The 21,523-nt window shown below is 40.0% G+C and overlaps 1 protein-coding gene across 1 annotated transcript in view; it reads right to left on the bottom strand.

Moving 5' to 3' along the window:
- The window catches only part of LOC123849755 (phospholipid-transporting ATPase FetA-like), a 111,664-nt gene that overhangs the window by 64,335 nt on the left and 25,806 nt on the right, over positions 1 to 21,523 (bottom strand). Inside the window, exon 3 of the mRNA XM_045882626.3 lies at positions 3,379 to 3,437. Within this exon, the coding sequence (XP_045738582.2) occupies positions 3,379 to 3,437 (59 nt within the window). The remainder of the gene's footprint in view (positions 1 to 3,378; positions 3,438 to 21,523) is intronic.

The following is a 21,523-nucleotide window of genomic DNA, read 5'->3' as shown; positions in this document are numbered from 1 at the left end:
TTGTCTATTTCCCTAGGGAAGAGAAGCTGGTCATAGAGCTTAGGAGTTTAGAGATCTAAGCTACAACTAAGATTTCCTGGGTGTTTTCTCTATGATTTTCTAGTTAATAATCAATCAAACACTATAGATTTCTCAAAGCTTGCTCTGTTCATAGCCCTGTTCTGGGCTATACTAGTAGGCTGAAAAAAATTAAACAAGATCTATCCCAGAGAAGCTCATAGGTCTGTCTTGAATGAAGTTCTAACTAAATGATCACTATTGGCCCTTCTAACCCTGAGAAAATGTTATTCTAACATAGAAATAGCTTTCTTTGATCATGAGATACTCTGAATTTCTCAGTGTCTAAGTCCAGATGGTTCTGAAACTTGGAACCAAAGACCTTTTCTGATCTTTAGCCTTACTGAAGCAGCAGGCCTTCACTACTGATTTTCCATTTGATTTCATAACTAATTATCATATTTCAGGTTTCTACCCACTTGTTAGCATTTATTTAGCAAACAAAGACTAAACAAGTGGGTAGAAACCTGAAATATGATAATTAGTTATAAAATCAGGACAGAAATATCAGTACTTCTTTACTAACTTGGCAACCAGAGTGTTCTGTTCTACTCTTTTTTTTTTTTTTAAAGATTTTATTTATTTGAGAGAGAGAATGAGATAGAGAGAACATGAGAGGGAGGAGGGTCAGAGGGAGAAGCAGACTCCCCGCTGAGCAAGGAGCCCGATGCAGGGCTCGATCCCAGGACTCCAGGATCATGACCTGGGCCGAAGGCAGTCGCCCAACCAACTGAGCCACCCAGGCGCTCCCTGTTCTACTCTTAAACGTCAAACCAGAAGCAATATCTAAAGAATGTAGAACATCTGCTTAACTATGAATTTCTTCAGTGTTTAGTTCTTTTTTGGCAGAGGTGATAAAATTTAAGCGTGCTAGAAGTGATGGATTTTGGTTTGGGCTGTTTATTTATTTAGGTAGTGAAACCTGACTGTTGGCTAAATGAAGGAATAGAGGAGAACATAAGGCCAAGGCCATAATGGGATTCAGAAGTTAGAGGTTGGGAAGAAGAAAAGGAGTAGGACTGGAAAAGAGTAGAGAATAGGAGAAAAATCAGCCATGGGCCATGGAAATGAAATAGTTGTTAGATACATAAGAAAAGGTATTTATTCAGCATATATTTATCAGATGCAGTTTATGTGCCAAATATTGTGATATAAACTGTGGATACAGAGATGAAAGAGACTTGTACTCTTTCTTCAAGAGGCAATGGTTTCTTGCAGAAAGAGAGCTAATATTATTCACAACTATACCTAACTCCCAAAACCACCATGTAAGGTGAGTTAGGCCCTTTTTATAGATGAGGAAACTAAAGATCAGAGAGGTTAAAAAACATGCCTAAAGATGCAAAGTTAGTAAGGAGTAGAGCTGTGCTCAAACTCAGGTCTGTTTGATGTCAAAACCTAGTTTTATTGCATTATAGTGCCTCTCATACATGTCTAGAAGATAGAAAGGGGGAAGAAAATCTGCTTGCATGGCCACACCCTGAACACTGTTACTGTCCAGAACCTCTCTAACTCAGAAATCATAAACTAATGTCCTACAGAGACTACAAATATATATGGCTATATATGTATTTATATGCCTATAGCTATAGATAGATAGATAGATGGATAGATGATAGATAGATAGATAGATAGATAGATAGATAGATAGATACAGCTGCACATACACAAAATAACATGTATAAAAACATTGCTTGTAACTATAAGTGATTGGAAACAACCCAAATGTCAATTTTAAGAAACTGGTTACATAAATTATGCTAAATATACATAGGAAATACTATGCAGGTAAAAAAATAAAAGAAGGAAAAAGCTATTATGAAAACATCTCCAGGACATATTTTTAAAGTTCAGAACAGTTTAAGAAAGTGGCTTTGCTTTATTTACACAAAGAAGCACTGATGAATATACAAGAAAGTAACAAGAGTAATTCCCTATAGGGAGCAGAGGTTGGCAAGGATGGGTGCTGGAGTATGAATTTTAAATATATATCTTTTATGAGTTATTAATAAATAAGTGAAAAATGAACAATCTAATAGAAAATGGGGCAAAGAGGTATTTTCCATAAAAAGAAATACAAAAGGTTAATTAACATGAAAAGATTATTGAACTCACTTGAAATTAAGGAAAGATAGATAACAAAATACCATTTTTCATTCAAGAGCCTGGCAAAGAGGAAAAAGATTGATAATACCTAGTCTGGCAGCAATATGGAAAAAATAGCAGTCTCTACTGTAGGTAGAAATATAAATGGATATAATCTTTTTAGACGGAAGTCTGGCAATATGCATCACAATTTTTAATGTGTTTTCCCTTTGACCCAACCAATTCACTTCTAGGAAATTCTCGTAAGATATATTCACACAAGGGGCACCTTGGTAGCTCAGTCGGTTAAGCGTCCGGCTCTTGATTTCTGCTCAGGTCATGATCTCAGGGTCCTGAGATAGAACCCTGTGTTGGGTTCCCTGCCCAGCAAGGAGTCTGCTTCGACCCCCGCCCCATCCCCTCCTCCCACTCTTGCACTCTTTCTCTCTCTAAAATAAAAATATCTTTTAAAAAAAGATATATTCACACAAATCTGATTAAAATTTATGATTAATGGTGTTCATTCAGAACCATTTATCATAGCAAAACACTGGAGACTATTTGTTTTCTTGGAGGGGGCACCTGGATATGAATGGAAGCATTTTATTTTTTATTAAGGTTTATTTATTTATTTTAGAGAGACAGTGTGTGTGTGTGTGTGTGTGAGCCAGGGGAGGGGCAGAGAGGGAAGGAGAGAGAAAATCTCAAGCAGACTCTGCCCAGATGTGGAAATCAACCTCATGACACCAAGATCATGACCTGAGCCAAAACCAAAAGTCGGACACTTAACTGACTGAGCCACCCAGGCGCCCCTGAATGGACACAATTTAAATGTTCATCAATAGGAGAATAGTAAAATAAATGAAGGTATATTGAAAACAGTGGAAAACTGTGCCACTGTTAGGGCTGTATGTATTGCCACAGATGTCGAAGTGGAAAAATAATTGTTGGACTATGACTTCATTTGTGCAAGAAAAAGCTACAGTATCTCTTTTCCAGAAGTTATATATGAAACCCAAAATCTGAGATATATTCTCTCCTGAGCCTAGGTCACTAGAATTAATTTTGGTTTCTGAGCCCTCACTATACCAGCCCTCATTGTATAGGAGCTTGAAAGAAAATAGAACCTATGTTGTAGGATCTACATCTACAATGAATTCCTGCCCCCCTAACAAAGGGGACTATTAGAGGAGAATAATAGCCTCTTTCTGAAGTAACTAGAGGCCTAATACTCACAGGATACCCAAATGTAGAGTTGAGTTCTCTGCTGTTGGCTTGCAGATATCTCACTTGTTCTGGAAAAGAGGAGAGAAATGATGAGAAGGATAACCCTCTATAGATCAGCCTGGGATGCTGGCTGCTAGTGAAGACTTCACTAGATCTTCACACTTTCTCATTGAGGAGTATTATGTCTACAAATGGGATTTTCAAAGAATCAAGACAATAAAAATGGAAATCCTCAAGCATTAAAGCTTTCTGGAGGCAAAAGGGCAAGAAACTTTTTTTTTAAGTATTTTATTTATTTATTTGACAGAGAGAGCCACAGCGAGAGAAGGAACACAAGCAGGGGGAGCGGGAGAGGGAGAAGCAGGCTTCCCGCTGAGCAGGGAGCCCAATGCAGGGCTTGGCAGACACTTAACAACTGAGCCACCCAGGCGCCCCAGGACAAGAAACTTTTGAGGAGTTTTGTATCATGAATGTCTCTTAGTAATCCTAGATTATGTCTCCACAGACAACAGGATGGCTGTACCAACATTACTGCTAAACACACAACCCCAGCCCTCTCCAATTAGTCAATCCCAGCACCTTATTTTAAGGTATCTGAGGGTCTTGCCAAGGCAGCTTTTCCTAAACTTGCTTAATGAAATTTAAACCAATAAATCATTATTAGGCATCTATTGTACAAAGGCTAGTGTGTTTGATCTTGTGGGGGGATTAAAAAGATGAGTAAGACATAGCCCCTGACTTCAAGGGACCTGAAGTTTAGTAGTAGTGAGCCTGATAACTATAACACATGACAAAACCATCACATCAAAGCACATAGGTGTTATGAACTGTTACAAATAGTGAGCCCATTATTGTGTTATGAAAAATATTTTTTGTGTGTATTTATATTTTATATTTTTATTTTTTAAAACATTTTTAAATTTAAATACATTTAACATATAATGTATGATTGGTTTCAGAGGTACAGGCCTATGATTCATCAGTTTTATATAATACCCAGTGCTCATTACATCACATGCACTCCTTAATGTCCATCACCCAGTTACCCCATCCCTCCACCCCACCCTCCCCTCCAGCAACTCTGTTTGTTTCCTATGACTGAGAGTCTCTTATGGTTTGTCTCCCTCTCTGGTTTCATCTTGTCTTATTTTTTCCTCTCTTCCCCTATAATCCTCTGTTTTGTTTCTTAAATTCCACATAATGACTTATTTCACTTGGCCTAATGCCCTCTAGTTCCATCCCCATCATTGCAAATGGCAAGATTTCATTTTTTTGATGGCTGTGTAATATTCCATTATATGCATATACCACAGCTTCTTTATCCACTCATCTGTCAATGGACATCTGGGCTCTTTCCATAGTTTGGCTATTGTGGACATTGCTGCTATAAACATTGGGGTGCAGGTGCCCCTTTGGGTCCTGATATTTATATCCTTTGGATAAATACCTAGTAGTGCAATTCCTGGGTCAGAGGTTAGTTTACTTTTAACTTTTTGAGGAAGCTCCATACTGTTTTCCAGAGTGGATGCACCAGCTTGCATTCCTACCAACAGTGTGAGAGGGTTCCCCTTTCTCCACATCCTCGCCAATATTCTTTGTTTGCTGAGTTATTAATTTTAGCCATTCTGACCAGTGTGAGGTTGTATCTCATCGTGGTTTTGATTTGTATTTCCCTGATGCCGAATGATGTTGAGCATTTTTTCATGTTTCTTTTTTTTTAGATTATTTATTTATTTATTTGACAGAGAGAGAGACACAGCAAGAGAGGGAACACAAGCAGGCAGAGTGGGAGAGGGAGAAGCAGGCTTCCTGCTGAGCAGGGAGACTGATGCAGGACTCAATCCCAGGACATCGGGATCATGACCTGAGCCGAAGGCAGATGCTTAACAACTGAGCCACCCAGGTGCCCCATTTTTTCGTGTTTCTATTGTCTTCTTTGGAGAAATGTCTGTTCATGTCTTCTGCCCATTTCTTAACTGGATTTTTTTGTTTTTTGGGTGTTGAGTTTGATAAGTTCTTTATAGATTTGGATACTAGCCCTTTATCTGACAAGTCATTTACAAATATCTTCTCCCATCTTACAGGCTGCCTTTAGTTTTGTTGACTGTGCAGCAAAAAGTTTTTTATCCTGATGAAGTTCCAATAGTTCCTTTTTGCTTTTTTCCCCTTGCCTTTGGAGATGTGTCTATCAAGGAATCAAGGAGTTGAAGTGGCCGAGGTCACAGAAGTTGCTGCCTGTGTTTTCCAACAGGATTTGATGGTTTCCCGTCTCACATTTAGGGCTGATCAACCATTTTGAGTCTGTTTTTGTGTGTGGTGTAAGGAAAAGATCCAGTTTCATTCTTCTGCATGTGGCTGTCCCATTTTCCCCAACACCATTTGTTGAAGAGATTATCTTTTTTCCATTGGATATTCTTTTTTTTTTTTTTAAATATGTTCTTTTTTTTTTTAAAGATTTTTGTTTATTTGTTTGACAGAGAGAGACATAGCGAGAGCAGGAACACAAGCAGGGGGAGTGGGAGAGGGAGAAGCAGGCTTCCCGCAGAGCAGGGAGCCCGATGTGGGACTCGATCCCAGGACCCTGGGACCATGACCTGAGCCGAAGGCAGACGCTTAACAACTGAGCCACCCAGGCGCCCTCCATTGGATATTCTTTACTGCTTTGTCGAAGATGAGTTGACCATAGAGTTGAGGGTCCATTTCTGGGTTCTCTATTCTGTTCCATTGATCTATGTGTCTGTTTTTGTGCCAGTACCATACTGTCTTGATGATGACAGCTTTGTAATAGACCTTGATGTCTGGAATTGTGATGTCTCCAGGTTTGGTTTTCCTTTTCTTTCTTTTTTTTTTTTTTTTTTAAAAGATTTTATTTATTTATTTGAGACAGAGAGAATGAGAGACAGAGAGCATGAGAGGGAAGAGGGTCAGAGGGAGAAGCAGACTCCCCGCCGAGCAGGGAGCCCGATGCGGGACTCGATCCCGGGACTCCAGGATCATGACCTGAGCCGAAGGCAGTCACCTAACCAACTGAGCCACCCAGGCGTCCGGTTTTCCTTTTCAACAATCCTTTGGCTATTCAGGGTCTTTTCTGGTTCCAAACAAATTTTAGGATTGTTTGTTCCAGCTCTGTGAAAAATGCGGATGGTATTTTGACAGGGATTGCACTGAATATAGATTGCTTTGGGTAGCATAGACATTTTAACAATATTTGTTCTTCCTATCCATGAGTTTTTCCATTTCTTTGTGTCTTCCTTAATTTCTTTCTTAAGCGTTCTATAGTTTTCAGAGTACAAATCCTTTACCTCTTTGGTTAGGTTTATTCCTAGGTATCGTATGGTTTTTGGTGCAATTGTAAATGGGGTTGATCCCTTGATTTCTCTTTCTTCTGTCTCATTGTTAGCGTATAGAAATGCAACTGACTTCTGTGCATTGATTTTATATCCTGTGACTTTGCCGAATTCCTGTATCAGTTCTAGCAAATTTTTGGTGGCGTCTTTTGGGTTTTCTACATAGAGTATCATGTCATCTGCAAAGCATGAAAAATTGACCTCTTCTTTGCCTATTTGGATGTCTTTTATTTCTTTTGGTTGTCTGATTGCTGAGGCTAGGATTTCCAGTATTTGTTGAAATACAGTGGGGAGAGTGAACATCCCTGTTGTGTTCCTGATCTTGGGGGAAAAGGTCTCAGTTTTCCCCCATTAAGGATGAAATTCTGTGGGTCTTTCATATATGGCTTTTATGATATTGAAGTATGTTCCCTCTACTTCTGCACAATGGAGAGTTTTTATCAAGAAAGGATGTTTATTTTGTCAAATGCATTTTCTGCATCTATTGAGAGGATTATATGGCTCTTGTCCTTCCTTTTATTAATGTGGCGTTTCACACTGATTGATTTGCAAATGTTGAACCACCCCTGTAGCCCAGGAATAAATCCTGCTTGGTCATGGTGAATAATCCTTTTAATGTACTGTTGGGTCCTCTTAACTAGTATCTTGGTAAGACTTTTTGCATCCATGTTTATCAGGGATATTGGTCTGTAATTCTCCTTTTTAGTGGGGTCTTTTTCTGGTTTTGGGATCAAGATAATGCTGGCCTCACAGAATGAGTTTGGAAGTTTTCTTTCCATTTCTATTTTCTGGAACAGTTTCAGAAGAATAGGTATTAATTCTTCTTTAAATGTTTGGTAGAATTCCTCTGGGAAGCCCTGGGAATCTGGCCCTGGACTCTTGTTTGTTGAGAGATTTTTGATTACTGATTCAATTTCTTTGCTGGTTATGGGTCTGTTCAGCTTTTTTACTTCCTCCTGTTTCAGTTTTGGTAGTTTATATGTTTCTAGGGATTTATCCATTCTTCCAGATTGGCAGATAGTTGCTCATAATATGTTCTTATAATTGTTTGTATATCTTCAGTGTAGGTTGTGATCTCTCCTCTTTCATTCATGATTTTATTTATTTGGGTCCTTTCTTTGTTCTTTTTGATAAATCTGACAAGGGGTTTATTAATCTTATTAATTATTTCAAAGAACCAACTCCTAGTTTCATTGATCTGTTCTACTGTTCTTTTTATTTCTATATCATTGGTTTCTGCTCTAATCTTTATCATTTTTCTTCTCCTGCTGGATTTAGGCTTTATTTGCTGTTCTTTCTCCAGCTCCTTTAGGGGTAATTTAGGTTGTGTATTTGAGACTTTTCTTGTTTCTTGAGGAAGGCCTGTCTTGCTATATACTTCCCTCTTAGGACTGCCTTTGCTGCATCCCAAAGGTTTTGAACAGTTGTGTTTTCATTTTCATTTGCTTCCATGTATTTTTATTTTTTTAATTTTTAAAAAAGATTGTATTTATTTATTTGACAGAGAGAGAACACAAGCAGGGGGAGCAGCAGGCAAGGGAGAGGGAGAAGCAGGCTCCCTGCTGAGCAAGGAGTCCAATGTGGAGCTTGATACCAGGACCCTGGGATCATGACCTGAGCCGAAGGCAGCCGCTTAACCAACTGAGCCACCCAGGCATCCCAAGCTTCCATGTATTTTTAAAATTCTTTAATTTCCTAGTTGACCCATTCATTCTTTAGTAGGATTTTCTTTAACCTCCACATATTTGTAATCCTTCCCAATTTTTTCTTGTGGTTGACTTCAAGTTTTATAGCACTGTGGTCTGAAAATATGCATGGTATGATCTCAATCTTTCTGTACAAGTTGAGACCTGATTTGTGACCTAGTATGTGATCTAATCTGGAAAATGTTCCACGTGCATTCGAGAAGAATGTGTATTCTGCTGCTTTAGTATGAAATGCTTTGAATATATCTGTTAAGTCCATCTGGTCCAGTGTGTCATTCAAAGCCCCTGTTTCCCTGTTGATCTTCTGCTTAGATGACCTGTTCATTGCTGTGAGTGGAGTATAAAAGTCCCCTACTATTATTGTATTATTATCAATGAGTTTCTTTAATTTTGTTATGAATTGGTTTATATATTTGGCTGCTCTCAAGTTAGGGGCATAAATATTTACAATTGTTAGAGCTTCTTGTTGGATAGACCCTTTTATTATGATATAGTGTCCTTCTTCATCTCTTATTACAATCTTTGGTTTAAAATCTAGCTTGTCTGATATAAAGATGGCTACTCTAGCTTTCCTTTAATGTTCATTAACATAATAAATGGTTCTCCATGCCCTCACTTTCAATCTGGAGGTATCTTGGGTCTAAAATGAGTCTCTTGTAGGCAGCATGTCGATGGGTCTTCTTTTGTTTTGTTTTGTTTTTAATCTATTCTTACACCCTACATCTTTTGATTGAAGCATTTAGTCCATTTACATTCAGAGTAATTATTGAAAGATATGAATTTAGTGCCATTGTATTCCCTGTAAAGTTGCTGTTCCTGTAGACAGTCTCTGTTCCTTTCTGGTCTTTGTTACTTTTGGGCTGTCACTCCACTTAAAGGATCCTTTTTTATATATCTTGCAGGGTTGGTTTAGTGTTCACAAATTCCTTTAGCTTTTGTTTGTCCTGGAAACTCTTTCTCTCTCTCCTATTCTGAAAGACAGCCTTGCTGGATAAAGTATTCTTGGCTGCATATTTTTCCCATTTAGCAATTTGAATATATCATGCCAGTCCTTTCTGGCCTGCCAGGTCTCTGTAGACAGGTCTGCTGCCAGCCTTATGTGTCTACCCTTGTAGGTTGAGGATCTCTTGTCCTGAGCTGCTTTCAGCATTTTCTCTTTAACTTCAAAATTTGCAAGCTTCACTATAATATGTTAATATTAATATTAATAATATTAATATTAATAATAAGGTGTTAACTTATTTTTGTTGATGTTGAGGGGGAGTTGTCTGTGCCTCCTGGACTTGAATGCCTGTTTCCTTCCCAGATTAGGGAAGTTCTCAGCTATAATTTCTTCAAATAAACCTTCTGCCCCTTTCTCCTGTTCATCATCTTCTGGGACACCTATAATATGGATGGATATTATTTTGCTTTATGGAATCACTGAGTTCTCTAAGTCTCCTTTGTGATCTAATAGTTTTCTTTCTTCTTTTCAGCTTCCTTATTTTCCATCATTTTATCTTCTATATCACTGATTTGTTCTTCTGATTCATTCATCTTCACTTTTATGGCCTGCACTTGGGACTGCATCTCAGTAATAGCATTTTTAATTGTACCCTGACTAGATTTTAGTACTTTTATTTCTACAGTAAGGGATTGTCTAGTGTCTTTTCTATGCTTTTTTCAAGTCCAGCTAGTATCTTTATAATCATTGTTTTAAATTCTAGTTCAGACATCTTACTTATATCCATATTGATTAAATCCCTGGCAGTGAGTTCTACCTCCTGTTCTTTCTTTTGGGGTGAATTTCTCTGTCTCATAATTCTGTCCAGAAAAGAAGAAGGAGAAAAAACAACAACAGAAAAACAAAACAGAAAACTAGATCCTGGGTGTGTTTTGGTCTGCTTGTTAAAAGAAACTAGATCCCTCCCCCCTGCCCCCCAGGAGCTTTGTACTATCAGTTTGCTATCACTCAATAAACCTTGCTTTGCTGCCCACCAAAAGAAGAAAGAAAGAAAGAATCTAGATTCCAAAATAAGAAAGTAAAAAATAAAAAAATATGTTATATAAAAATAATTACAAAAGAATAAAAAAATTATTGAATAAATAACAAAATAACCAAAAAAACCACAAAACTGCAAGACTAAAGAATAGAAATACAAAGAATACCATATACTGTTTTCCCCAAGAGCTGAAGCTTTGCAGCCTTCTGTGATCAGTAAACTTGGTGTGATCCAGTTGTTTGTGCTGGTCTTCTGACGGAGGAGCCTGTTGCACTGATTCTCAGGTGGACTTGCCCTATTGAAAATGTACTTCCCGGGGTGCCTGGGTGGCTCAGTTGGTTGGGCGACTGCCTTCGGCTCAGGTCATGATCCTGGAGTCCCGGGATCGAGTCCCGCATCGGGTTCCCTGCTCGGCAGGGAGTCTGCTTCTCCGCCTGGCCCTCCTTCCTCTCATGCTCTCTCTCATTCTCTCTGTCTCAAATAAATGAATAAAATCTTTAAAAAAAAAAAAAAAAGAAAAAGAAAATGTACTTCCCTTGCACAGAGGCTTGGCTCAGTGTAAGCGGCTCCAGATTCCACTGTGTAGCACTCTTTTGCTCCCTGCAGGATTTCAGCACTGATGGGCAGGATGAATATGGTGGCGCCCTATTCTCTAGCCCCGAGCTGAAAATTTGCACCCCCCATTCTCCAGTGAGCCCTCACAGAAAAGCAATCACTCTTGTCTCCCTGGTTTCCATCAGAACTCTGTGTTCACCTGACCTGTGACTGACTGTTTTTATCTCAGGCATGTGATTGAATTTCAAAACCCCAAATTTTATGGATTCCTGCAGTGCAGACTGGGGGAGGGAGGAGGGTCTCACCACCTTCTGCCTTTTGCTGGACCCCTCCCAGGAAAGTGGTTGCATGACCATGCAGCAGTTCACAGTTTATGGCAACATAGAGCAGAAAGCCAGCACCTAGACTTGCTGTTTTCAACTGGCTTCCCCACTCCTACGTCTGGGAATTCTGCCCCACTCAGGCACGCCCCATTCTTCTTCTGACCCTGGGGATCCTGAGATCATGCTGTCACACTTGGGATACTGCCCTGCTTCACCACCTAAGCACCTTTAAGCCAGGACGTCCCCCACTGTAGCAGATTTCTAAGAGTTCCAATTTTGCACTCCACTGTTTATAATACTTTGCAGTAGCCTCCATAAGCAGACTCCCTCCTCCCTGCCATATCCTCAGCTATATCACAACCCTGATTCAAGTCTCTGCACTTCCCACCTTCCAAAAGGTGGTCGCTTTTCTACGTGTTGATTTGCAGCATTTCTTTTCTCAGATCTCTGATTGATTTCTCAGGTGTTCAGAATGATTTGATAACTATCTAGCTGTGTTCGAGGGATAAGACTTAGGGTCTCCTACTCCTCGGCTATCTTAACTCCTCCTCTCCACTTTTTTTTTTTAAGAGATGGAGGTGGGGAGAGAATCTTAAGCAGGGTCTACACCTAGCATGGAGCACAATGCCGGGCTTGATCTCACAACCCATGACCTGAGCTGATATCAAGAGTCAGATGCTTAACCAACTGGGCCAGCCAGGTGCCACTAAATCATGTAATTTTTATTTTTATTTTTATTTTTTAAAAAGATTTTATTTATTTATTTGAGAGAGAGAGAATGAGAGAGAGCATATGAGATGGGGGAGGGTCAGAGGGAGAAGGAGACTCCCTGCCAAGCAGGGAGCCCGATGTGGGACTCGATCCAGGGACTCCAGGATCATGACCTGAGCCGAAGGCAGTCGCTTAACCAACTGAGCCACCCAGGCGCCCAAATCATGTAATTTTTAATACAGGATAGTAAGTCTTCTTTTTAAAAGTCTTCTTGGCTCTTCTTGTTTATTTTCTCTTCTAGGTAAACTTCAGAATAATTTTGTCCAGCTTCCTCAAGATTGAGAGTCAGAGCTACCTCCCATGAGAAAAACAGTCAGGTCTGGGAAACTACATTGCATTTCTCAGGAGGATAAGATCATAGACTTTTTAAAAAAGTTTTAATTTTAATTCTAGTTAGTTAACATGCAGTGTTATATTAGTTTCAGGTGTACAATATAGTGATTAAACAATTCCATACATCACCCAATGCTCATCACAACAAGTGCACTCCTTAATCCCCATCACCAATTTTACCCATATCCCTACCCACCTCCCCTCTGGTAACTATCAGTTTGTTCCCTATAGTTAAGAGTCTGTTGCTTGGTTTCTCTCTCTTTTCCCCTTTGCTCATTTGTTTTGTTTCTTAAATTCTGTATATGAGTGAAATCACATGGTATTTGTCTATCTCTGACTTATTTTACCTAGCATCTCTGGCTCCATCCATGTCATTGCAAATGGCAAAGATTTCACTGTTGTTGTTGTTGTTTTTTAAGATTTTTTATTTATTTATTTGACAGAGAGACACAGTGAGAGAGGGAACACAGGCAGGGGCAGAGGAAGAGGGAGAAGCAGGCTTCCCACCAAGCAGGAAGCCTGATGCGGGGCTTGATCCCAGAACCCTGGGATCATGACCTGAGCTGAAGGCAGACACTTAATGACTGAGTCAACCAGGTGCCCTGATTTCATTGTTTTTTGTGGCTGAATAATATTCCATTGTATATGTATACATCTTCTTTATCTATTCATCAATCTATGGACACTTGGGCTGCTTCCATATCTTGGCTATTGTAAATAATGCTGCTATAAACACAGGGGTGCATGTATCCCTTTGGATTGGTGTTTGGTGTTTGTGTATTCTTTGGGTTAATAGCCAGTACTGCAATTGCTGGATTGTAGGATAGTTCTATTTCCCACCCCCCCTTTTTTTAAGTAGGTTCCACGTCCAGCGGAGAGCCCAGTGCAGGGCTTTAACTCACGACCCTGAGATCAAAACCTGAGCCGAGATCAAGAGCTGGACACTTAACTGACTGAGCCACCTAGATGCCCCGGGGTAGTTCTGTTTTTGACTTTGAGGAACCTCTGTACTCTTTTCTAGAGTGATTGGACCAGTTTGCATTCCTACCAACAGTGCACGAGGATTCCTTTTTCTCCATATCCTCACCAACACCTGTTGTTTAGATCACAGACTTTTAAAAAATAGCTGAGGAGATGATAACACAATGATAAGGCAGGGATTTTATGGTTCTTCATGTAATCTCTGTTCCTCCTCTGCCCATCAGCAAAAATTGCTAAACATCATGAAGTTATAACATGAGTAAATTTCTTTTTTTTTTTTAAAGATTTTATTTATTTATTTGTCAGAGAGAGAGAAACAGCAAGCACAAGCAGAGGGAGGGGTAGGGGGAGGGGCAGAGGGAGGAGCAGACTCCCCGCTGAACAGGGAGCCCTATGTGGGACTCTATCCCAGGACCCTGGGATCATGACCTGAGCTGAAGGCAGACACTTAACTGACTGAGCCACCCAGGCATCCCTAACATGAGTAAATTTCTTATAGAAAATACCTAAGGGGCCCAAATCTGGGCAGTACAAAAATAGAATTATGATGGGGCGCCTGGGTGGCTCAGTCATTAAGTGTCTGCCTTCGGCTCAGGTCATGGTCCCGGGGTCCTGGGATCGAGCCCCGCATCGGGCTCCCTGCTCTGCGGGGAGCCTACTTCTCCCTCTCCCACTCCGCCTGCTTGTGTTCCCTCATTCGCTGTGTCTCTCTCTGTCAAATAAATAAATAAAATCTTTAAAAAAAAAATAGAATTATGAGGAAGTTCAGGTATCTGCACAAATTATAGGAAAGGTGAAACTGGGATGTTTAGTTACTTTCACTCCAGAATTTGAGAGATTATACAGATTAAGTGGGATGGAGTTGACATTTTTGCACTATTAGTCCCCCACTTAGTGACATACTATATATCCCTGTGAGGAAGATAGAGAGTTGTTGGTGTATCCCTGGGAAGCCACTCTTTTGTGCATTATTACGATCATGTCTGTATAGTTACTTTGCTAGCAATACATATGAATCTTCCTTGGGCTAGGTTTATGATCCAGCTATGCACCTTCTAGTGTGTTCTACCAAACTAGTGCATTTCTTTCACATTGTTTCATTCTAGTGATTACTAGGATTACGTCAATAAAGGTGGGGAAAGTTGAAAAGAAACTGATAGGATCTTTTGTTGTGCCTTGTTTTGACTAGTTAGTGGCTTATTTACAACCTTGTGATACAAGAACTTCAGCTAACCATTGTAGCTTAGGTTATCCAAAGAAGTGGAACATGTATGGCTCAGATAATTTAGCTGCATCTAGGATTTAGAGCTGCTAGTTGGCCTATGCTATTTGTGCAGGGGCTTTTTCAGGGGCCCAGATAGCTGCCTGATTATGGCAGAGTATCAGGGCAGCGTTGGTATTTCTACCAGTGTTGAGGTTATTCAATCCATGAGTAGGCTAATCTACTATGTTCATACTCAATAAGCTTAGGCAATGATAAGGAAAATCAGTCTCTCCCATGCCATTTGACCCTCTAATCATACCCAACCAACCAGCACAGCCTCTCCATTTATTAAAAAATATTATTTTATAACTCTTCATAAAGTTCTAATATTTTCTTATTGAATCTTACATTGCTTATTAAATTTAATCCTAGATATTACTATTTTTTAATTTACTAAAGGTCTAACAGGTTTTTCCAGCAACTCATCTGGGTGCAGCAGGCTATTCGCTCTAAGCCCATCAGTCCCAAGATATACATGGAGTCCAGGCTCTGTACAACAACTTAATACATACCTCCCTCTTTGAGTTTAAGAGTAAAGTAAAGCAGGGGTGCCTGGGTGGCTCAGTTGGTTAAGCGGCTGCCTTCAGCCCAGGTCATGATTCCAGGGTCCTGGGATCGAGCCCCACGTCAGGCTCTCTGCTGAGCGGGGAGCCTGCTTCTTCCTCTCCCTCTACCTGCCGCTCCCCCTGCTTGTACTCTCTCCAATAAAAAATAAAAAATCTTTAGGGTGCCTGGGTGGCTCAGTCGTTAAGCGTCTGCCTTCGGCTCAGGTCATGATCCCAGGGTCCTGGGATGGAGTCCCACATCGGGCTCCCTGCTCAGCAGGAAGCCTGCTTCTCGCTCTCCCACTCCCCCTGCTTGTGTTCCTGCTCTCGCTATCTCTCTCTCTGTCAAATAAATAAATAAAATCTTTAAAAAAAAAAAAAATCTTAAAAAAAAAAAAAGTAAAGTAAAGCAGGTAGATCCCAAAGTTCAGAGCCTGAGTTGGTGGAGACAGACTGAGACTCCAAAGTGGGGGCAGGAGTAACCTTCACCTAGTTCTGGCTCTTTGATATCACATCTTTCATGAAAGAAGAGAAAGGAGAAAAGAAAGTAGGATTTCCAATAGGAAGGGAAGAGGAATTGAGGGCTAGAAAGTCAGATTTCAGAAGATGCCTCTAAAAAAGGAAAGCAGGAATGATGAGAAAAGTAGTTAAAATGTCAGTTGGCACAACCATCTAGGAGAAGAAACTCAAAGTCTGAGAGAGACAGAAGACAAGCCTAAGGAAAGAAAGAAGCCAGTCATGTTTGAGACAATAAAGGCAGGCAGGCAGTTAGTTTTCAGACTGGATAATAAAAGATTAATTCAAGATTCACCAAAATGACAACAACAACAACAAAACCAATTTGCTAGGGCTTGTGACTACTGTTGAGAAAAGACTGGGATGACTGATTGTTTACCCCATTACTTGTTAATTCAAACTTTATTTCTGTTTGGCTGAAACAAGAGTGACAAAATGTGAATTATGGATGAGAGGTTAGAACTATAGAAGACTAAAAATTAGATTAGACAAGGAGAGTCTAGAAGACAGTCTAGTTGAAAAGGTCCTGACTACAGAATTCAAGGGCATAAACACCTAGCTTAGCCTCTGGTGACTGGAAAATGCATCCATCTTTGGTAACTAAGGGTTGAGTCTACAGCCTGTTGAATGAAGGCCTGGTTTCAAAGGGACCTGTGTTGAGATCAGAGCTAGACTGTGGGTGGTAAAATAATTGAACTGAAAGGGCCATTTTGGTGAAGCAAGGCAACGTGGTATTATAAAATGTGCAGTGGACTTAGAGTTTAAAATTATGGTAGCCTCCAACAGTGGTTAATAACATGAGCAACTGAGTCAGGCTGCCAGGATTCAAATCTCAGTTCTCCACTTACCAGCTATGTAGCCTTGAGGGAGTTACTTAACCTCTATGAGACTCATTTCCTTCATCTATAAAATTGAAATGATAATACCTATTCATAAGGTTTTTGTGAGGATTAATAAATTAAGGCATACAAAGCACCATTTTAGAACAATTCTTTTTTTTTTTAAAAGATTTTATTTATTTATTTGACAGAGAGAGAGCACACGCAGGGGGAACGGCAGGCAGAGGGAGAAGAAGAAGCAGACTCCCTGCTGAACAGGGAGCCCCACGCTCCCTTTTGAACTTTCAGCTATCTCCTGTGGATGTACAAAGCTAATCTGGTCAGTAGAGAAGGAAGGGTACAAAAGCCACAGTCTAGTGAGGGGAACTCTACTCAAGCCCTTGGTGGGATGGTAGTAGAAGAGAAGTGTCAAAATAGGAGAAGCCTCTGTCTAACAGTGTTCTTAGTGTTTTGATTCAAATGCCAGGGTGAAAAACTTAGCTCTTATGCAATCTGGATATAATCCAATCTCAGGTTTTAAAGGTTAAAGCTACGGAAGATTGGAGATTAGCCTAGACAAGGAAATGGCAGAAATTAAAAAGGAAAATGAGCTCTGTAAGAGGGAACTAGAGAAAGAGGCACACTGAAAAATAAGTAACCAAGAGGAAGGAGGAAGAAGGGAGAAAAAGGGAAGAAGGCCGTTGGTCAGGTGGCAATTAGGCTTAGGAGGATCTCGGCAAATATCTCCTTGCTCATAGTGGGAACTCAATCACAAATGGAATTTTCCAGCTAAGAAAGAAAAGCAGTGAGATGATTTTAGGAATACAAGTCTCTAGTAGATTAGTCAGGCCCTCTCCTTACACCACCAGACTCCCAACTCAATTAAGTGCTAGTGGGAGAAACTCAGCAATGATCCCTTGTTATTATTCTAGATCAACAGGCCTAGGTGATTTCACTCAAGTCATCTAATGCCTGTGGCTAAAATTTTCCCATCTCTAAAAAGTGAGGATAGCTGCCAGAGGAAGGATAACTGGCTAATTTCTGTAATTTCTGGTCAGATTAGTTGGCATCAGTTTACTTTAGGAATACTGGAATTTCTTAGGGGCACCTGGGTGGCTCAGTTGTTAAGCATCTGCCTTCAGCTCAGGTCATGATCCCAGGGTCCTAGGATCGAGCCCCGAGTCGGGAACTCTGCTCAGCAGGAAGCCTGCTTCTCCCTCTCCCACTCCCCCCTGCTTGTGTTCCCTCTCTTGCTGTGTCTCCTTCTGTCAAACAAACAAACAAACAAACAAACAAATAAATAAATAAAATCTTTAAAAAAAAAAAGGAATACTGGAATTTCTTAGATTCCAAATGATGGCAATTTATCCCTTTGTAGTCAAATAGTATAATCTGAAACATGTACCAGTAAATTCAGCTAACCATATGACTTCCAGTCTTGGGTACACACAAAAAAATTTCTATTTCCTTTCCCCAGACTACATCTCTAAGATATCAACAAATGATATTTCTATCTAAAGAATGGTAAGTAGAATACCTAAATGACATGGAAGAGAGTCACCACAAGAAAGGCCAGGGCCTGTGGTCCCACAGAATAAACAGTAACTCATTTGTTTTCTCATCACCACTTCATTATGTTTCAGGTTTAGTCTGCCCACTGCTATGTCTCATGGTTTACATTTAGCTCACTTACCATATTTATTCATAATACCATCTTCTCCCACTAAACAAAGAGCTACTTAAAGGTAGAGACCCTATCTTTCCTTTTTTTCTTTTCTTTAAATCTCTGTATCCTACTACTTAGTTCAGCATTAGGTCTTGGATTTAATAAAGATTCGTGGAATGAACAAGCACACAAGTAAATGTTTAAAAACATGTTTTGTTAAATTGTGGCCAGATTTCTGTTTAAACCCTCCAATGGAGGATAATCACCTCCTTGTGGGAGTTTCTACATAATCACAGAACAGCTGGGCTGAAAGAGAAATGTCAGCTAATTCTTTGTTGATCTTTTTTTAAAATCTTTTTTTTTAAAGATTTTATTTATTTATTTGACAGAGAGAGACACAGTAAGAGAAGGAACACAAGCAGGGGGAGTGGGAGAGGGAGAAGCAGGCCTCCCACAGAGCAGGGAGCCGGATGCAGGGCTTGATGCGGGGCTCGATCCCAGGACCTTGGGATCATGACTGGAGCCGAAGGCAGACGCTTAATGACTGAACTACTCAGGTGCCCCTCTTTCTTTCTTTCTTTTTTTAAAAGATTTTATTTATTTATTTGAGAGAGACAGAGATAGCGAGAGAAAGCATCTTTTTTTTTTTCAAGATTTTATTTATTTATTTGAGAGAGAGAGTGACAAAGATAGCGAGAGAAAGCACGAGTGTGGAGGAAAGGGAGAAGAAGGCTCCCTGCTGAGAAGGGAGCCCAACTTGGGGCTTGATCCTAGGACCCTGGGATCATGACCTGAGCCAAAGGTAGATGCTTAACTGACTGAACCACCCAGGTGCCCCTTTTGTTGATCTTTCTTTTTTTTTTTTTTAAAGATTATTTATTTATTTATTTGACAGAGAGAGAGAGAGAAAGGACAAGTAGGCAGAGAGGCAGGCAGAGGGAGAGGGAGAAGCAGGCTCTCCACTGAGCAGGGAGCCCGATGTGGGGCTTGATCCCAGGACTCTGGGATCACGACCCGAGCCGAAGGCAGCCGCTCAACCGACTGAGCCACCCAGGTGCCCCTTGTTGATCTTTCTATGCCAAGGTCAGCAAACAGGAGGATATTCAGCATGGTTGAAGAGGGTGGGTAGAGTGTAGTGTCAAAAAGAACCTGGAGACTTATTCAACCATAACAGGAAGCTTGTATTTCCTGAGAAAGTCATGGGAATAAAATATTCAATAATATTTTAATAGCGATATACTGATGTATCAGGATAGATGCAAGCTACACTTGTAAACATAGCATAATGCATAAACTTGTCCAATCACTATGTTGTACACCTGAAGCTAATGTAATATTATGTGTCAACTATACTCAAATTAAAAAGAAAGAAAGTAAAAAAGAAAAAAAAAAAGAGGTAAAAATGTTGAAGACATGAAAGGCAGGGAAAAATAGAGAAGTTTCACACTGGAGGAGGCTAAAGAGATAATAGGAGCATGTGTTACTGAAAGGGATAGCATAGAAAGGAAGAAGAGACATTGTTAGGGAAGTTGGTGAAATTTAAATGGAGGTGACATGGGGGGTACAAGAGTCTATTACTTGAATGATAGTTTTGTATTAATGCTGACTTCCTAACTTGAATGGTTATATGGTAAAGTAGCAAAATGTCCTCAATGTGGAGAAATATACACCCAAGTATTTAGGGGTGAAGAGACATCATGTTTGCAACTTGTTCTCAAAAGGCTCAGAAAATGGGATGCCTGGGTGGCTCAGTAAGTTAAGCATCTGCCTTTGGCTCAGGTCATGATCTCAGGGTCCTGGGATCGAGCCCCACTTTGGGCTCCGTGCTCAGTGGGGAGTCTGCTTCTCCCTCTCCCTCTACCCCTCCCACCACCCCTCCCCACACGCTCATGCTCTCTCTCTCAAATAAATAAATAAAATCTTAAAAAAAAAGGCTCAGAAAACAACTAATTATTATATATATAATAAATGTTATATATAAACATAATATGTATAATAGGTACACACACATATAGAGATGAAGCAAATGTGATAAGATATTAGCAATTAGGCATCTGGGTGAGGAGATTATGGATATTTGTGCTGTACTTGTAATTTTTTGAAAGTTTAAAAATTACATATATTTTCAATTAAAAAAAAATAAAAGAGGGGCGCCTGGGTGGCTCAGTCGTTAAGCGTTTGCCTTTGGCTCAGGTCATGATCTCAGGGTCCTGGAATTGAGCCCCGCATCGGGCTCCCTGCTCAGCAGGAAGCCTGCTTCTCCCTCTCCCACTCCCCCTGCTTGTGTTCCCTCTCTCACTGTGTCTCTCTCTGTCAAATAAAAAAATAAAATCTTTAAAAAAGAATTAAAAAAAAAGAATCTAGAGAGGAAGCTCACTAAAGTCTTGAATGTCATGAAAAGTCCAATTCTTGAGCTACTAGCTCTTCTGTTACCTCTGCCTCTGCCCATTCCCTCCATAACTTCACTAACTTACCTGTCCAAGCTGAGCAGAAATAAGAGTAGAATTACTCAAAGGACAATCAAAATGGTAATAAAAGAAAATAAAATAGTAATAAAACAAATAGAAAATCAAAATAGTAATAAAAGCAAACAAAACAAAACAAAACACCCAGCAAATCCTAATTTAGTAATAGGGTGACACAGAAGATTGGTCAGTTGGCACAGTTCAGGACATGATCAGAACTAAAGTGGGGCTCCTGGGTGGCTAAGTCAGTTAGGCGTCCGACTCTTTTGGCTCAGGTCATGATCTCCGGGGTCATGAAATCAAGCCCCATGCTGGGCTCCGTGCTCAGCAAGGAGTCTGTTTGAAATTCTCTCTCTTCCTCTCCCTTTCCCTTTGCCCCTTCCCCACTCATGCTCTCTCAATCTCTAAAATAAATAAATCTTTTAAAAAGCCAAAAAACAAAACTAAAGGCCCTACCCACTATTCCTGTTGGAGACCTTTGGTTTCTTCCCTCTTCTCTCAAGGGAAAAGCTGACAGGAATATCATTCATATCACTCCATATAGAGCGAAGTTGGGAGTGGTGCTTTGCCATTCTGACATTTGGAAAGTAGAGCCAATGATTTTTTATCAATGTGGTAAAGGTAAAATTAATCATGTTTGATTGAACTGCTAGATATCACTTTCAGGGTTTCCCAGTCATGAAACCTTCCTTGGGATAGGAGATGAGAGGCTGGAAAACTTATAATAAAGGCCATCATTTAGAAACAAAATGCCATTCACACAAAGCTGGATCTAATAGTAAATCCTAGTGATACTAAAGAAGCAATTTCACTCTAAGAGATTCAAAACTTAATTCCCTTTGTTTAGGGTTGCCAGATTTAGCAAATAAAAATACAAAGACA

This window comes from Mirounga angustirostris, unplaced genomic scaffold, assembly GCF_029215605.1.
Source record: "Mirounga angustirostris isolate CCGP_5_RB_7025 unplaced genomic scaffold, mMirAng1.0.hap1 SCAF_15, whole genome shotgun sequence".
NCBI classification, from domain to species: domain Eukaryota; kingdom Metazoa; phylum Chordata; class Mammalia; order Carnivora; family Phocidae; genus Mirounga; species Mirounga angustirostris.
The sequence above is the reverse complement of the archived record's forward strand: the minus strand, read 5'-3'. Positions and strand labels throughout refer to the sequence as shown.